Below are 18,933 nucleotides of genomic sequence, written 5' to 3' on the forward strand. Positions count from 1 at the left end.
TGTGGAACAGGAAAAGGAAAAGAGCTGTTTTTAAATCAAACCCGATCCTGGCCAAGAAGAGCTTTCCAGCTGAATTACAGGCATAGAAAATGCAGAGAAGGAAAAGGACTTCTGGACTAACATCGTGTGACTAATTCCAGACTAGATCTTTTGCCCAGTTCCATCGGTTTTGGCTAGCATAATTTAAATACTGCAAACGTAGAAGGTACAGACCCAAGCTATCTGCGGAGAATTAGTCAAGTTTTGCATTTAACACATTTTGTCTTGAAAATGTTGCTGAAATTAAGAATGGCTAGGGGTCTGGAATAACACTTTCACTATTTCTTGTCCTTGCTAAAATATCCAGTTATTACATTAAAATACTTGAGTCTGGAGACATCACAAGACATGAGCTAAGTTTGAATTCTGTAAGAAATGTTGTCACCCTATGACATGGACAATGAAGACATTGCTTGATCAAGATAATTTGCCCCACAAGCTGCTAAACCAAAAAAGGGAATATATCCAAACATTCTTTGCAACTTCATAATTAAGGCAGGGCACATCCCTTCACATTTCTTTTAGGAATTCTGATCTTGGATCAAGGATCGATTTCAGTTCCTGATAGTTTGGCTAGCCGTATTCTCATTCACATCATGGATATGAAAGCAGAAGACAGACAAGAAGACAGTCCAAATGAGTCCAAAGCTATATTTAAAGCAGGGGTTCACAACCTTTTTACGGGCTGACTGCTCTTGCTATTTGAGCGGTGTGTTAGGGCTGGCACCTCGAAGAGTAGGCAGGACAAGGGCAAGGAAACAGGTGAGATCAAGGACAAAACTAATTAATTATTAAATAAAAGATAGCTAATAAAGTAATGAGATGTAAAAGTAAAGCCTTCCTGGTGTCCAGCTGATAATTTCATAGACACGTCCAGGGGTGTCTGCACGGTGTGGTTGAAAAAGTTAAGATGGTATGATTGAAGCTCTGCCCATTTTTATGTACTGCTCTGTAGTTCAGTATAGAGGTATTTTGCCATTGCTCAACTAGCCAGTATGAACCAGGTCTGAGCTTGCTTAGGTTTTTGACAAGGTACTGCCACCAATTGGGACTTGTAAGATAGTTCCTCATGTATTTAGTACTTTTTTTAGTACTTTTATCACATTAAAAATTACAATTTGGCAGCAAATTGTAGAGGAGCTCCTAAGGCTATGTATAAGGCATCACAGATCATAGGCTGAACGCCTCTGGTTTAAAAGAAAGAACTTGGGCAAAATGCTTTCTTGCTGGCATTCAAATCACAAAATAGTCTTCAAGGTAAACCAAGAGGGATACACTCAAATTAAGACGGACTAAGAGTTTGGAAAATGTTATTCTTCTCCACGAAACTGCTAAAATTTATACTTTACTTTTATTTATTACAGTCTGTTTTTCAAAATTTTAAAAAAAAAATCTTAGGTGGCTTACATGGTCAAACTATTAAAATAAATATAATATGAATACTCTTACAGAGAATCTTGCCACATTTTCAAAACCACGGATCAAGCAGTGGCACCAGAATCAAGATAATCTGGTTTGGGAGGATACAGAAAAGCAGGACTGTGACCAGTCCCATACCACAAGTCAAATGCTGGAGTCTAGAATTCCAAATGCCAACAGCTTCCAGAATTAATAATCACAAATATATTTGTTGTTCCATATAGAGCAAAAGTTATTTTTGTTATTGTACCTATAATATTTTACACTGGGTAATTAGCAAGGAAAATGCATTTTAACCTACTCTTGTGAGGTCTACACCAAATACCCCCCTAAACTTTAAAAAAAGGCATCCAAAATGAATCACCTCCCAAAATAAATGCATTCCAGATTTCTAAGGAAAAAGTAAATTTTATACGATTGGTTCTATTCCATGTCAGTTTTGTTCTGCCTTTTCCCCTCAAGTGACCCCTTCTGACATTAACTGATATGTAAAATCTGCATTTGGAAAAGTGCACAGATTGTATTTCAAACAGGAACACCCAGAAACTGTCCAGACTTAACAAAAGAAAGAGGTTAAGTCATAAGAGCTGCATTCTTATAATCCCTTTTTTCCTTTCTTTCTCTCTCTCTCTCTCTCTCTCTCTCCTTTCTTTTAATGAAGGGAGTGGTTCCTGATTTTTTTCCCTCAGTCTCTGAATACTTTTTTTTCTTCTCATATTACATCTGTGTTTCCAATACATCCCAGGCAAAGCCAACCTAAGCTGCATTCTTATTCTTGCAGACTGCTGAAATATGCAGCTCATTCACATACTGTTGCCACTGATTAAAAAATGCATGTATCTACTATCAGGAAACACTGGGTTAAATGAAAATAGTTTTTTTTTTTAAGGTATTTTGTAAATGTTCCTTAACAGGAGAACATTAACTTTGACCAAGGACCCTCTTGTGGATGACGGAAGTTGTAGGCAGTAACATCCAGATGAACTGAGTTCAAGAAAGCTGTCCAAAAGGTATATCAGATGTTGGAATGATAGGAAACTCTTTGGTTTATTTTTTTGGGGGGTGCTTTTTAATCAATTACATATATTGCTTGACCTTAGAAATAGAGGAAAATGGGTATGAGCTCTAGAGTCACAGGGTTTTAAAACACAATTTCAAACCCAAGTCAAAGAGGGTCGTTTCCTTAAAACAAACAGGATTTGCCAATATCTGGTTAGGGGAAAGCAGGAAGAAAGCTGGTCCAAGTCTTGCTCCTTCTAAAGATGCAGAAGGGAATTCACAGATGAATAACCATTTTATGAAAGCTAACCTCAGGGGGATTCTTCAGTACCTCGAAAATTAACATCACATTTCTGTGAAATTCTGCATCTTTTATTGGATTCAAAAAGCTGGATTCCATGTGTTGTGTTACACAGACTTACCCATATCCACATCTGTGTTTGCAATTCCTTACTCACCTATGCATCTAGTGCCATCTGGGGTCGTGGAATATCCAGAAGGACATTTGCAGAAGTAACTGCTAATAGTGTTGGAACATTCGCCCCCTTCACAGATGCCAGGGATGGTACTGCATTCATCAATATCTATGGTTTTAGAAACAAAGATGACTTGATCATTTTAGCATGATTATCTGAAAACAGTAACATCTTTAAAAATGTAACAGCAATTGTATTAACAATTCTCTATGTAAGCTGCCCCAGTGAATATCAGTCACACACACCAAAAAATATACATATAGCACATAGATAAAACAGGGATCTTAAAAGAATCTTCGAGCGCTCATTAACAGACATAATACAAAGAGCAGGTTTGCAAAAAAGAAAACAAACTGCACATAACCATATTTTCTTTCAGCTCCTGATTTTCTCATCTATTTACTATGAATATACCTAGTTTTAAAGTTTGGGGGATGGTAACACTTTTAGAAGGTCCTTATTTTTGTTATAGTTCATCACCTTCATGAGAACTTCCTGAAAGCAACTGACTGACTAAGGTGGGAAAATAAATAAAGCAGGTATGTTCTTATGTTCATATTACAAGTTACAACCATTCAATCTCCTTACTTAAAGCATATCTAGGAGCAAGGAGAGCAATAGCTAAATATGCATCAGAGTTCAACCCCAAAATACAAAATATATGAACTAAATATTGGTGAAAATGGTCAGAGCAGAAGCAGAGACTATTTTCTAAACTAAACTAAAGTAAATAAATATGCTCCCCACCCATCAGGAACTGGAGAAAAATTGCAACTCCAGGGTAGTTTTTTCATATAATTGTTAAAGCTCAAACTTCTGTTTCTAGGAATGAAGAAATTAAAGAATAGATCTATCACTGTAGTATTCAAGGTTCTGCACACAATATACAAATTAAACCTCAGAACATAATTTTAACAGCCATACACTTGGTGTCTTGTTGCTAAGGCCTGGAAAGTCATCAGCCTTATTTGCCTTTGTATCAATGAAACCAGAGCACTTGAAATGATGACAATGGTATTTATATGAATGTCAACACTAATATAAACAGCGATACACTGTTTGGGTTAGACTTAGCCCTATAATAAAGCCTGGAGATTTTGCTTTCAGTAAAGCCAGATTCTGTAAACAGAGGCACTACTAGCTTAATGATGAAATACTTGAAACTAATCTATTCACAACTGTAGCCATCCCTTACTCTCTGTTACTCTATCAATATCTTCATCAACATTCCCATTTCTACCATTTGATTCTTATTTTTGAAAATCTTTATAGGAATATGATCCATCCTGGGAGGCAAAAGTAATTTCCTATACAGTATTCAGGAAGAAAATAGCGAGTGGTTTTTAGTGACATTTTTGCAGAAGAACACAAAAAGCCCCAGTTGAGTCCTTCCGTATCTTTGCTGATTAACTCATCATTACAAATACAGCAGATTGCCAAGATCAGGTCTATAAATGTAGTTTCTTGTTGCTAATGGTTGCTAATCAAAATTTAATGGGTGACCAATAGGGAAAGACTTGGGTAAACATCATGAATTCTTTCTTTGGAACATTTTGGATTTACCAGTCAGATTTTTTTAAATCCCACCTTTATTATTTTTATAAATAACTCAAAGCATACCTAATATTCCTTCCTCCTCCTATTTTCCCCACAACAACCTTGTGAAGTGAGTTGGGCTGAGAGAGAGGGACTGGCCCAAAGTCCCCCAACTGGCTTTCATGCCTAAGGCAGGACAAACTCACAGTCTCCTGCTTTCTAGCCTGGTGCCTTAACCACTGGCTCTCTTACCTTACCTTACCTTACCTTACCCTATTTCCTGTCTGAATCAGAGTAAACTTGATCTTTAGCCTGGGATTGCCATATAAACATTGCAGTTCTTCCTTTTCTAAGTAAAAGTAGTCTCCAGTGTTTATTAATCTTCAAAGAGTTGAGGTAACATTAAACAGGAAAAGATGACTGTTGAAACTTGTAAGAACTGTGTGCTTATCTTTTGTATTAAAATTGGAACACATTTGAAATGGCAATTCAATTACGGGGCTACACAATTTTGGACTTTGCATTCAGGGATGTGGAGCATCTAATCTGATCCTATTGTGAGGGAGGGGATGGCTATCAACTGGCTGACTTAAAACACAGTTCTGTCAAATCTTTTTTCCCTTTAATAGTAGGAGTCTTTTTTAGTAATTGTTTCTGCAGTTTGACTTTCGCAGTTGTAAATTTTTTTTAAAAAGACATCTGTTCTGCTGTACAGTAGTGTAATCGCATCAAGTAAAAATTGCCCACTCTTAACCCCCCCCCAAAAATCCCTTGAACTCAGATTACCTTTTGAGTTTTCACTGAACACTTTTTAAAAGTTACTTCAGAAAGCCTAACATTTGCTCTCAAATTGTACTTCTATCTGCTAAACAACTTAGGAAAGGCATACATTGGAAGGTGTATATTGCCTTACTGAATGAATGATTCTTCATTGTTGTCAATATACTCATATGAGTTTTCAAACAGAACATCCATTCATTCCAACCGAAGTTCTCTTGGTACACTCTGTGCCTCTCAAATGTTAATTGGTTATTCCCTATATTATCCAGCCTATAAGAACTTAAATATAGCTGCAGAAGTGTTTGCTCAGTTTGTGTTGTACAGGACCACTGCTCTGAAAATACGAAGGCGTCAGTTCAAACTTCCAACAGCTGTCTGTATTTTGGTTATCCTACTTGCAAACACACTGAAACACGGGAGTCTAAATTTAAGCCGATTTGAGTAAATGGGAATCATTTTAGTTAATTCCATGTAATCCCATGTAACTAGTTTCTGAAATGGGCTGCTACTGAATTGCTCTCTAAAAAGAAACACTTCAGTGATGTTTGAGAAGTTAGACATTTGTACCCCTTGGCTGCCCTTTGGCCAACATCATTGGCAGACAGCATGAAAACCCTATTTGTCTGGATCAAATTCTTTGCAAATTGGTTTACATAAGACAAAATAAAAATGACAAAGTAGTTGTTGTGTAAAGATTATTATTTTAGCTAACTTTTAAAAATAATTCCTATCTTAGAAGGCAGCCAGTTTGCAGAGTCTTACGCATTACATTCAGGACAAACTGTGTTACAACTTTAAAAAGATAAATTTTATATTGTGTTGTTCTGATTCACTGCAATGAGCAGTTCACCTAAGGGTAACATCTCCTAAATAACTCCACTGATGGCCAAAGTATTAGATTAGCCATAATGTTAAATAAGCTAAGAATGAAGTTCCTTTGAAATACTGTTCCATTGGGAGAAGAGTAAGGCATGATCCATAGGTATCTATCAAAAATTTCAGAGAAAGGAAACAGAAGAATGGATTGGCATGAAAGAAATGGTACTTCTTGAAATATATACAGTATTTGTGTGTCTAGGGGAAAAGAAATTAAAAAAGCACTTTTTCTTGTTCAACCAGCTAACTAGATTATAGTTCTTATATTAATTTAGTAGATTATATGAATACCAGGCAAGAAGCAAACGTAAATCAGAACGTTGGAGGGATGAACAACATGAAACAATGTTATCTAATGGGACCCAAGAGGTGTGCCTTCTTTGTCATGATACCTGCCCTGTACAACAGCGTACCTCTTAAGACTTGAATGGCACCAAATCTGTGGCCTTCTAAAGACCCTGAAACCTGGATCTTCCCCATGCATTGGGCTAAGCCTGTTTTGTAATAGTTCAAGAGAACGTTTGTGGTTGGCATCAAATGTACTACATTCTTCTTGTTGTTTTTATTTTTCTTTTGGTTATTTTTGTTCATTTAATTTAACCCACGTTAGCCACCTAGAGCTGCAATTTGTGATTGCAAAGTTGGGCGACCATACGAATTAATTAAATAAATAAACTAAAAACATAATATATTTTCATAGCGTTTCCCTTTTCCCCTCCTTCCATCCAGTTCTGAAGAAACACTGGTCACATCCATTTTGTTAGGTTATGCTGGGATGATTAGCTTATTCATAAGCAAAAAACAAATCTTTCTACAAATTCTAACTTGTTTAGTAGAAGAAAACATAATCTAGAACAGAGATGCAATGCTAATATACTGACGCTTGACTTCTTTACCATTATGTGAACAAGAAAAACAAGAACAAATATAGGATACAACAGCAAGAAATTCACGCATATTGTAGTTTAATAACCCTGCATTCCTGACTTAATGGGATAGGCAAGTATAGCTATTGCAAACAATCTTATCCTTTAGTTTCATTCTGACCGCTTATTCCAGTTTTAGAAGGCAATTTTTACATAAGCAAAGCTTGGTAAAAATGCATCATCAATATTTAAGAGTCAAAGAAATGCAACAGTTTTTAAATTCCACAAAATGTAATACCTGAATGCATATTTTGCCATTAATCAATTTATTTTTGCCAAGTGATGGGAAAAGCACACTGAATGTGAAGTTTTCCATCTTTCTATAGGGAAGCTCTGAAAGACTTACCATCGCATTTCTGTGTCACTTCATTAAACTTGTGTCCAGCTGGGCATTTGCACTCAAAAGATCCAACTGTATTAATGCAATTTCCTCCTTGACAAATCCCAGGGATAGCTTGGCATTCATCCACATCTATCATGCAAAAAAAAAAAAAAAAACCACACAGTTAATTTGTCCATACAGATACAAACACACATTCATTGCTTCTGTACCCTGCGCTATATTTCTTCCCTGGGGGAGATTTGTGAATTATTAAACATTTTCAGAAAAGATTCAGAAGTGGCCATGTCTGTTTTCATATGGATGCCTGAAAAAAGACATGGCTGCTTTAATCAGGTGCCGCACATTCCGATGTAGCTCTTCCAAATCATCTTTTGAGTATGTGCAGCCCTATAAAATACTTTCTCAAGCAAAAAAAGTTAAGTTTGTTCTACTGAAGTATATGATTTGGCAGACATTTTAATGAGGGCTCTGCTTCATTCCTAGGCCAGAGATAGCCAAACTATTGTCTATATCACAATTCTCCAGCATTCTGACACATCCCAAGCTGTCTGTCCCATTGGACTTAATTTTTTTTCAGATTTTATTTAAAATTAAATTAAATAAGAACTGCAATGCTACAAAGCAAGGAACCAGCCTTCAGCCCCTAAAGGACTATAGTACTAAAATGTACTCCATACAAGCCCCATGCATATTCTTAGACAATAACAAAATGGAGGTTGTCTATAGCTCAGTGATTTACTTGCCCAGAAAGAAAACAAAATATATTGAAATAGTTGCACCTAAGAAGGCTGGAACTGGGGCTGGGAGCAATTTCACCAGTTTGCCCTCCGGTCAAGGGGCATTTTAGGACTGCCCACATTTGCGATGGCAACTGCGACAGACTCTCAAAATTTCCAAGGTGCCCACTAGTTTAAAAATGCCCTGCCTCTGTCTAGGCTATAGAGAAAAAATAAACAGAGAACTTGTATACATTTCAACTACTTTATTTTTAGCTTGTCCTTTTCTGTTAAACGTTTTCATCCTCAATGGATACAACTTCTCAGAAATAAAGAAATGTATATAAATATGTAGGTCTGTTGGGATTTGCCAAAACAAATCAAAACCACGCGAAGATGTTCCTGGTGGAAGCTGAATGCTGTCATCCAACAACTCGATTTATAAACTATGGGATGTGACCCATTGTTAATTTGTAGGGAACAGATCTGTTCTCCAAATACTGGACTTCGCTAAGTTTAAACAGGAGCCAATGCTAGCTTAGGACACTGAACAGTTAGAACTTGATCAAAATGTATACACACTGTTTATGTAGTTTTGAGAGTCATTGCAGCTGTTGAAAGACATGAAAAATGGCTTGGTTTTTGCTAAACAATATTACATGTTTCTAAAACAATGCTGTGTCTTGAGTTCACCCTGGGAGAGATTTCGGATTCACAATAATAATATGGGATTTATAATCTTTACCTTTTCTACACCCACAAATTACTGTCTCTCATTAAACAACATTTTAGAGAGAAGGCTTGCAACAACAACAGGAAAAAAAATCCTCAAAGACAGAATCTTGAGAATATTAAGCCCACACCAATTCAGCACATAGCTGCTGTCCCTGTTAACTTTCTCCTATTTCCTGCCAGACGTTCAGACAATAAAAGAATTTATACAGCTGGATGTATTAGAATAAAAGCCAAAAGCAGGGCAAGAACTTTCAATGGCAACACAGGCTGAGGCATCTTGGCACATATTAAGATTCAAAATCAAACATAAATGGATTACAATTAGCATATTGTGCAATAGGCTGTTTTTAACCCAGCAATCTTAAGAGCTGTCTCCAGGTTAGGGAGACTGCTGTATTAGCATGTTTTAAAAACATGAAAGGAAAACCTGGAAGGTTTGCAGTGTCACCAAAATCAGTTCTGTTTGCCTTAAAAACTCAGTGCTTTTTACTGTAGTAGCTTTTTGGTAGTGAAGTCGTGAAATGAAAGAATGTTATGGTGAAAACCAGAAAGACCTTCTCATCCAGAGGAACTGAGAAAATGGTGAAATAAGAGTAGATATAACAACAGTACTAATACTAATAATCATCATCTAACCATTGTTTCTGCACCTTCTTTGCATAACATTGATTTAGGACTTTGGATGAAGCCCTCTTGTAATACATAACATGTAAAACACTTGTGTGACACCATACCTTGGCAAGCTCCTGTCCGTATGTTTGGAATGAATCCACGCCGACAAGGATGAGGCTGGGCTGGACACATTTCACAGGGGTGACCCCATGCTCTCCCCACTGTTGCGCAGCAGAGGGTTTTTGTGCAGACGATCCCGCTGAGTTGCCCCTGACACATCTGGTTGGTCACCAAGGTGAAGCACGGCCCTGTCCTGTAATCTGAGTCACAGCGAGGAATCCTCATCAGTATTACATTTGGAGTGAATTACGTACTAGGGATTCAGATCTGTCTACATAATATTCATTACTCAGCCTTCAGACTGGCTCATCCTTTTTTTTAGATCTGGTCCTCCTAATCCCAGGCTGAGACACTGAAGCCAGGGAGTAGCAAAAGAAAGTCAGTAAATCAAGTCTCTTACATTGGGGAAAGACAAGGAATAGTTCAGGAAACACCGTGAAAATGAGGAAAGGGCAGTTGAAATCCCTTCTTCTCTGCAACTATTTACCCACTTCATCTTTTTTAATTTTCCTTTTCTGCACTGAGACACCATCAGGTAATCATAATCATCACTGCTTCTTAATCCAAGCCCTCAAACCAAGAACATCCAGTGCTCTGATCCTGGAACCAGAGAAGGCTGAGTCAAGTTAACCCTTGATTTAGAAAAGGCAAGGCTTCCTTTACAGTATCAGCGGGGTGTTGTGGCGGGGTGTTAAACCAGCACGGGGGAGATCCAGGTTCAAGGCCTAAAAACTCACTACGGGATTTTGAGGCATTTTTTTCTTAGTCCTATCTACTTCACAGGATTGTTGCTGGGTGAGTAAAATTAGCAGAATCTAATTTTACCTTGAACTCATGGCACCTTGAGTTCCTAAAGGAAAGACCAGATGTCCCCCCCACACACACTTTTTGGTGTCTTCAGGTCAATTTTTTGACTCCTGGCGACTACCTGGAAAAGTGCCTGCAGTTTTCTTGGCAAGTCTTTTTGGAAGTGGTTTGCCATTGCCTCCTTCCCAGGGCTGAGAGAGAGTGACTGGCCTTAACCACTACACCAAACTGGCTCTCTAGATATAAATCTAGCAAACAGATAAACCCAAGTGAATCAACATCCCTAGTTTAACAGGACCACCAAGAATTCTTTTTTAAAACTATCCTTAAGCTTCTAGGTTCCCTGTCATAACCCTGAAAGTCTGCAAGGCGCACTCAGAAGCACATTATGCTATAGTTTCTTGGCTTGTTTGTACATGTATGATGGTATTCAACTGCACGGTATTCAGAAACAATTCCACATCATCACATTTAACATGTAAAACCTGAATGGAAAGGAAAATGAAATGCTTCACTTCATTATGGCACATTACAAGTGCCATAACATCAGCAAACGCTGAACACAAAACAGTTTTTTAAAGCATCTATGAAGGAATGTTGACATATCCTGAAAATGAGCTAGAAAAAGAGAAACACCTTTCACATGTGAATCACTTTTAGGGGAGCAAATTTGGGCATTATTTTTTTTTAAATATCTCCTAACACTATGCATGTAGACCTCCCCATTTCAAATGATAAGGAAACAATATTTGCATGCCAGACTCTAACAAGACGGATTTGCCCTGTAAGACAGGATGCACTAATGCCTAACGTTGCTTGATTTAGGTATAGGATGTTTAAATAAATACAATAAAATAAATAAATGCAATAAATAAATAATTTCCTACATTCCCTTTGGTCAAGTGGGCTCACCTTATTTTATCCCCATGACAAATTTAATTAATAATAATTGAACTTGAAGTCCTTAGCTCACCTCTGGTAACAACCTACAATGTAACCAGGATGAGGCAGTAGATGCTATGGGTCTGCTGACATCACAGAGCATATTCCTCCTTTTTGTTGTTGCTGTTGTTGTGGGGCCAGTTGTTTTGTTCCTATCAGGTTGAGTCCAGGTTTTACTAGATCTTCTTTCACATGTTTCAGACAGTTTTCTTTGGGGCTAGTCACTGAACTACCATATACCCTTGACCAAAGAATAGTACAGTCTTTCTATCTGGGATGTCATCCTCTTCCGCCAAGCATACAGCTCTGGGAGGGACACACATAGAGCGGTAAAGGTGGAAAGGGACACCCCGCCTAGCCAGCCAGATCTGACTGGTGAATTTTCTTTGGAGCTGGGCGCTATACTTTCCAACCCATGAGACATGATATCCTATAAAGGAATTTAGAGTTGACCTTGGGGAAGACATGAAAGAGCCATTAAGGAGGGGCTTGGATGAGAGATTACACAGTTCAGAGATTGAAGGAAACATGAGAAAGAAACCCAAAACAACCCTGCCTTGATTTTGTTTAGTAGAAGATGGGACAGAGAGAAACTTAGAGAGGCTTTCAAGATTCTGTAATTATACCCTACAGCAATAAAATAGCATCCTTGGATTTCCTGCAGTGTCTCTTTGTTCATTTGGCCTACTTTGAAGGACTTACATTTCCCGAACAATCAATAAAAAAGTCAGCATGGGGCTACGTGGCAGATGTGGCCAAACCACTGCATTCAACACTTTCCATTAGTTACCATAGGTTGGTTGCACCACCATTCTTTCATTGCTTCAATTTGTCATAGATTGAAATCTCTCATATTTGGCATAGGCTGCACATTTGGGAAACTTTGAGCAAGTTCCAGAATTCTGCACCATGCAGAAGTATTGGTAGTATTAATGATCAACAGATGCACACTTTGGTAGCAATGCGTATGCTACTTTTTCGCCAGAGGCACCATATCAGTACTCCAAGGGCTGAGGCATTCTTGTAATTCAATTGTTGTTATCAGCTTTAAATCATTTAACCTGTTTAAGATGAGCTCCATCAAAGTGGATGGTTCCCCAAATAATAATATTAACAGTAATAATAATAATTCCCTGTGTGAAAGGTTGGGCAGAGAAAGTATCATTGGTCCAAAGTCACTCAATGTACTCATGAGCTCTGTGGTCAAGTAAATTCTTCAACTTATCTCTCCCCAGTCCAACGTCTTAATCACTATACCATACTGATACTCAATGTTTTGTGAACCAACCATTGATGTCTGAAAATCATTGTTTACAGCTCTGTGTTACAGTTAAAGCCAGCCAGGCTTGGCCACTAGTCTATGATGTAATGTATGAACCCTCCCACTGAGTTATTTTCTGCTTAAAGATCAGCTCATTTGGGATCTTCCCATTATTAACCAAATTATTTGCCTTTTCCAAACCACAGTAAGAATAAGAAGCCAAGCTTATTTTCCCCCCATTTAAGTACGCCTCAAGGGTAGTAACTTACAAGAAAATAGATTAAGAGCAATTTTCAGGAACAGACAGAAAGCAGTACCCATTTGACTGTGGGCAAGCTTTGTCTGTAACTATAGAGGAGGGTGTGTGGGATACATCTGCTTTGGTTTGGTTATGCTTGGGCAAACTATCTGAGAGGCAAAATTAAACTGTGTCATTAATAAAATATTATATTTTGTTCCATTATCCCACAGCAACAACAAAACAATGGCACTCCCAAGTTCCCTCTCTGGCACATATACCACAACTCCCTTTTTTCCCTGTCAAATAAAAGCCTTTGTCATTGGCCTTTTCACTAAAATCATGTGTGGCACAGAGAAAATGCAAGTACTCCCCTTCTAATGAAGGTCATTATGAAGACTGAACATTCTTCCCTCAATTTTTGGCACCTTTCCAGACTTTATACAGGCTAAATCTCAGTTCTCAACATGTATGCTTGTGGGCCATACCAGCTACCTAGATTTTTGCAGTATACAGCATTACATGTAGGCTGAAAAGTCCTGAATCAACTTTCCCCAATTGGGCCCTCCATTAGTTTTGGACTACAACTCCCAGCAGAGATGGGAACTGTAATAGTGAAAGATGTTCAGGTATAATGTTTGAAGAGGCTTCTCAGATTTGGTTCCACAGGAAAGCGTATCCACAACAAATAAACATGCAGATTTCAAGTTGTATGGAAGTATAAATCTATCCACTTGACCATTGCTCTGAAATACAATATTTTGCATGGAAACCAGAGATATCACACTGGTGATATTATTTCCTCCAATAATGTAAAAGCTCTCGTTCTTTTGCTTCTTCTCATACTTTTTAGTGGTTCTACCTAAATCAATTCCAGAAAACAGTTGCCTACAACTGAGAAAAATCTTTACCAACTCCATTTACTAAGGAACTAGAACGAAAATAAATATTTAAAATGCTGTGACTAACCTAATGCTCAACTGAAAGCAAAATAAAAGATAGCTTTTTAGTGTTAATTACTTAGACACAAGAAAAATTGATGTATCTCAAGTACGACAATGGAGATCACTGAACCTCAGACCATTGGCAGGTTCTTATTCAAATTAGGACATCATTAATTAACAATTCTTCAAAACTGATAAATGGAAAGGATGTCTCTAATGATGTATGTGCAGAAGCCACGATCAGAAATTATGACCCTGAAAATATTAGATTCTGGCCTTTTTGTGTTTATTCATCAGTCAATTTTTGGAGACAGTAAAGGAAGATTCTTCTTAGTATAACCCTCTAACAAGTAGTAATCTGACTACACAGATTGCTGTGGGAAATATTTTTCTTCATGTTGTACAATTAATTGCACAAGCTTTTTAATGTAATTTCATTCCATTGTTAGATTATGTTCATTTGAACCAGAACCAAACTGAGAAATTCACCTCAGTTTTTTTCTGCCAGTTCTCATTCAATTTGATGAAAAAGAAATTAGCTCACAAAATTTATTCCAGAGGAGAAAAGAATTTCCATGAAATTCTCATGGATGGGGGATAGTGCTCTTGTATGTTTAGTTACAAGATAGTCAAGGAGGATGTTTGAATGTCCTGTGTTCAGTATTGCATTTCCTTTCCAGCAGTCTGCAGCCTCAGGCTACCCATGGTTCAGGGCAACAAAGGGAATTGCCTTCTTCATGGAACTTCTCCAGTAGCTGTTCTGTAGTCATCATCAACAGAGTCCTCATAAATTGTTGAAGAATTCTGCCTTCTGCTGGAGAAATTCAAAGAAATCATCCATCTAATTTCTCTGCCTATAAGTTTAATGTAGGGTTTCAGAAGGCCATTTGTTCCAGCTCTGGTTCTGACAAACTTTAAAAAGTGGGAGGTGTCAGTCTTATCCATTTTTTTAGGCCCTAAGCCTCGGCAGGTGGGAAAGCCTGGCTGACCTCCTCTAAGCAGGGGAAGCTTACATGGGAGAGTGTCAGGGTGCAGGCTTTGGGGAAGTCAACATTCCAGAAGAAGGCAATGGGAACCCACTTCCATACTGTTGCCAAGAGAACTGTCTGAATGTGTCCATAAAATCACCAGTCCAGCCGTCAAACTCAATATGTAGATTTGATCTCTTTCAGTGCAACCTACCAAGATCTACAGGACTTATTTATCTCTCAGCCTGATCCAGAAATAGCCCCTGAGCCTCTCATACTTCTCAAAAAAACACCTCTTCATTGATAATACAGATTGCCAACTTACAGTGCAATTAATAAATTAAAGATAAAATGAAGTTCTATGCTTAATATTTGGAATTCAAATACAGCATTGTTCAATGTGTTTTGCTCCTTAGTACAGAAGCAAACAGAGTTACACTTATGAAATCTACATTATCAATTAATTATAACGAAGTGCGCATGTAGATGTACTCAAAGAAATAAAGAACAGGATGCCTCTGAATAGGTGCTCAGTTTAAGAATTCCTGATCAGTTCCCAGAACCACAGATATCCTCTGTGACAAATATCCACGCCTGGTCCATCACCACCACCACCACTCTGTAAGCAATCTAAGTTAGCAAAAACATTTTGTAATTATTACTACTACTATATAACTGGAAGTCAAAACCCCTTGCATTTGTCCAGATAGGTCTAACCTTAACCCTGATATATACTTTCTTCTCACACCTGCCCTCTTAAATATGTTCAAAATTGCAACCCTATTTGTTTATTTATTTACACAATGTATTGCACCCCTAGCTCACAAAACTCTAAGTTTGCAGCCTTGCACAGATACTGCAATATCATTAGACCAACCAAACCAGTGGGTCTGTAATTCTGTTCAAAAGGTGCCACAGAAAGGGCACGAGTATGCTCCCTCTATTTACTGATGCCTTTTGTTTTTTTCTGCTTAGTTTATTTTAATCACTATAATGTATGTAGGTTTTTATACTGTAAAATCACTGTTGCTGATTGTTATATCACACCGATAAATATTTTATAGGAGTTAAATCTCCACTAGCATACCAACTGGACACGCACAAGCTTATTTAAAGGTATGTACATCTGCTGAACGCTGTTAAAATACTGCTTTAAAAATATCTTGCTTCGAAAGCATCTCCTGTAATTCAAGTCGGTGAGTTTCTCAAAGTTTCCTTAAGAGGGTTCATTAATTAATGGATTGATTATCTATTGGGCCACCTCTAACTGGGAGTTCTCCTTGGCGTTTGCAGCCTGGAAACTTACACACAAGAGCCATCCTCCTGTCTCACCATTTGGAACTAATTATCCTCGCCCGGGCTGCACAGCCAGTGACCCACTAAGCTGAACGCAACCCCAAAGGCATGTGTGCAGCTGCCTGCCAGATCCTTAACAACACTTAACTCAGGTTTTGCAGCCCTTAACAGACAGCAAAACAAGAGACTTATTGAGAATCCAGTAGGTTCCTCTATCAAAGCTTGTGGTCTGCATTTGAGCAGGAATGTTACAAGCTCTACAAACATGTCCTTCCTATCCTTGTTATCAGTCATATTCCATGTACAGTGTGTAGCGAGGCTAAGATTGCCAATATCCAGCCTTGTAGCAGAGCTGTGTTCAGTAATATGTGAGACTTGGCAAATATATAGCTCTTTTCCCCACTACGGATTCAAAAATGACACAAGATGTGTCTTCCAGTATCCCCTTAGTGAGCAACTGTGGAAGATCTGAGACCTCCTTTTAATCAGAAACTGGCTTCCTGCTCATTTTTGTGGAAAGTATTTCAAAATCCACATTCAAGACAAAAAGACCTGTATCTCTTCTAAATTCTATTTTGCTTTTGCAGTTGACCCACTTTTTGATTCATGCAGCTGGAAAGTTCTAATAAAAAATAATGTTCGAGAATTGTTTCTGAAGTGATTTATTGTGAGAGCTCAAATCCAACACTTAAAACAAAATCTGTAATACAAAGCAAAGCTTTCAGTTCTGTCCTTTCCAATTATAAGCACTAGCAGTCCAGATAGCTTGAACAGATTTTTTTTCTCTTTTCTGTGAAGAGAAAGAATACAGAAGAAAAGACACAATTGCTTCCCAAGTGGCATATTCCTACATCTAATCAATATCCTGAGAACTTTATTAAGGAAAGATTCATAGCTACGAAGCTACGGTTGCCTGGACTCCTCACTGCTGTATGTAGTTTTTCAAATATAAAATCAGCAATCATAGGATTCTGATCACTGATACACATTTTTTATGTAGGTATAAAATCCTACATTTGTATTTGGACAGATGAGCAGAATATAACCACTCAGAAAGGAATAACATGTATTTTGTAAGCAGAGGCCACTAACTATGAATGCAGAAAACAAACTTTCACTGATTTCAATTTCTTCAAGGACTCCAGCTACAAAAACTGCTTGGCCCAAGTGACATCTTTGTCTAGCAAATGTAACGTGTTATTGGTTCTGACTACCCTTCATTTTCATCGCAGGCAAGTATTTCATTTTAAAAAAATTTTTTAATCCCAGCTTTATTATTTTTTATAATATAAAGTAACATATAATTATAAAATCATAATTTCATATTTTTATAAATTATAAATCGATAAAATTATTATTTTATATTTTATAATTTCCCTCATTCAACAAACATAAATCTTGCAACCTTCTTCCAAATCCATGGCTCATGTCTTGACAGGGTTGCCACTGCCAGTCAGCTAGAATTATACACGCTCAGCCAAAAATTGTTTGGCTGAGTGCAACAACTGGAAGTTATAAAGACAGGAAACAAACTCAAGAACTGTTTTTGTTCTATTTATCGCCCACCACATGAAACCATAGGATATACATGCCCATTAGAACATTATATGGGAAGGGAAGATACATTTGCAGCATTCTGAATATCTGTCTGACATGGTCCCAAATTAAGCTACCAGGTATGTAACACACACACACTGGAAAATGAGTAAAACGCAATAACAAACTAACAGATGACATTTTGTAGCCCACACCTGGCAGAAATACAAGCAAATTATTGTTGAAACCAAGGCTACTATGCAATAAATCATAATCCCAGTAAATCATAGTTTCCTTCATTGTGGTTTGTGGAATAAGGTCACAATGGCTGGGTTCACACAACACACTAGATCAAACAAGCTAGATCTCAGCTTAACTCAATGTGGGAACAATAGGTAATGTAGTCAGTCCAAAGCACAATTCTCTTTGATTGAAGGACTCTCTGCTATTTTGCCCTGAAAGGCAATCATATGACAGATAAAGCAGCCATCTGTCTACAAAGGAATATCTTTATGCACGTGATGAGGAGCACCTTGATCCCACAACAGTGGGTCAAGCCATTTAATTTCTCTCGAAAGAAACCAATTCTGCAAATCTCAGAGGTAGTCATCTTCTCTCGTAAACCCTGCAATCAATCATCCTAGGCATTATAAAGTGCATGCCATGCTTTCAAGTGAACATATTAATATTTCTAGTACTTGAACTAAATCATAAAGTTGATTTGTTGCAGAGATTAAGAATCTCAACTTGTACAATGACACTTTGGCTACACCGCAGGAACCATCATTAACGGCTTTGTATATGGTGATGACTGACAGCACACAGCAACACCGGGCATTGCCAGAAAAGAACAGAGGCAAAAGCTAATTCCTGGAATACAATCTGAAAGTTGAGAGGTAGCATAAGCTAAGGATCAAGACAGACATACCAGAGCTACCGAGCATATAACCCCTTCTTCATCTTGTTCAACTCTATTGCCTGAAGCCATTTCTGCTCAGCCCTGCTCCAAACCTGGAAGCTAGCCATAGGGTGGTGAGGTGGGAACCAAACCAGTGGATCCCTTCAGTGTTGGGGAACATCATAGGAAGCAGCTGGAGAAGGCAATCACACCTTCTACTATCCCATGTTTTGGTCTGCTAGGTTTTGGCTAAGTGTGTTGCACAAAATCAATCAGAGCAGTTTGTAAACCATGGCTGACAAATTAACAATTTGTACAAATGCAGCCCTTGTGGCTTATTTATCAAATCATAGTTTAAATCACCACTTAGTATGATGTGTAAACCCAGCCACTGACCACTGTTGACCTTTATGTATACCAAAAAATTTAGCATCTAAGCCCTGTACATTTGCACAGAACACGTGTG

General features: G+C 37.8%; 1 protein-coding gene across 1 annotated transcript in view; it reads right to left on the reverse strand.

Moving 5' to 3' along the window:
• Positions 1 to 18,933, reverse strand: part of FBN1 (fibrillin 1) — a 157,367-nt gene that overhangs the window by 94,788 nt on the left and 43,646 nt on the right. Inside the window, exons 7-9 of the mRNA XM_088148569.1 lie at positions 9,580 to 9,777; positions 7,398 to 7,523; positions 2,916 to 3,041 (exon numbers count right to left, since the gene is read on the reverse strand). Of these exons, the coding sequence (XP_088004695.1) occupies positions 2,916 to 3,041; positions 7,398 to 7,523; positions 9,580 to 9,777 (450 nt within the window). The remainder of the gene's footprint in view (positions 1 to 2,915; positions 3,042 to 7,397; positions 7,524 to 9,579; positions 9,778 to 18,933) is intronic.

This window comes from Python bivittatus, unplaced genomic scaffold (genome assembly GCF_059951505.1).
Source record: "Python bivittatus isolate LINGU-HERP-01145 unplaced genomic scaffold, Pbiv_v1 ctg000530_np1212, whole genome shotgun sequence".
NCBI classification, from domain to species: Eukaryota; Metazoa; Chordata; class Lepidosauria; order Squamata; family Pythonidae; genus Python; species Python bivittatus.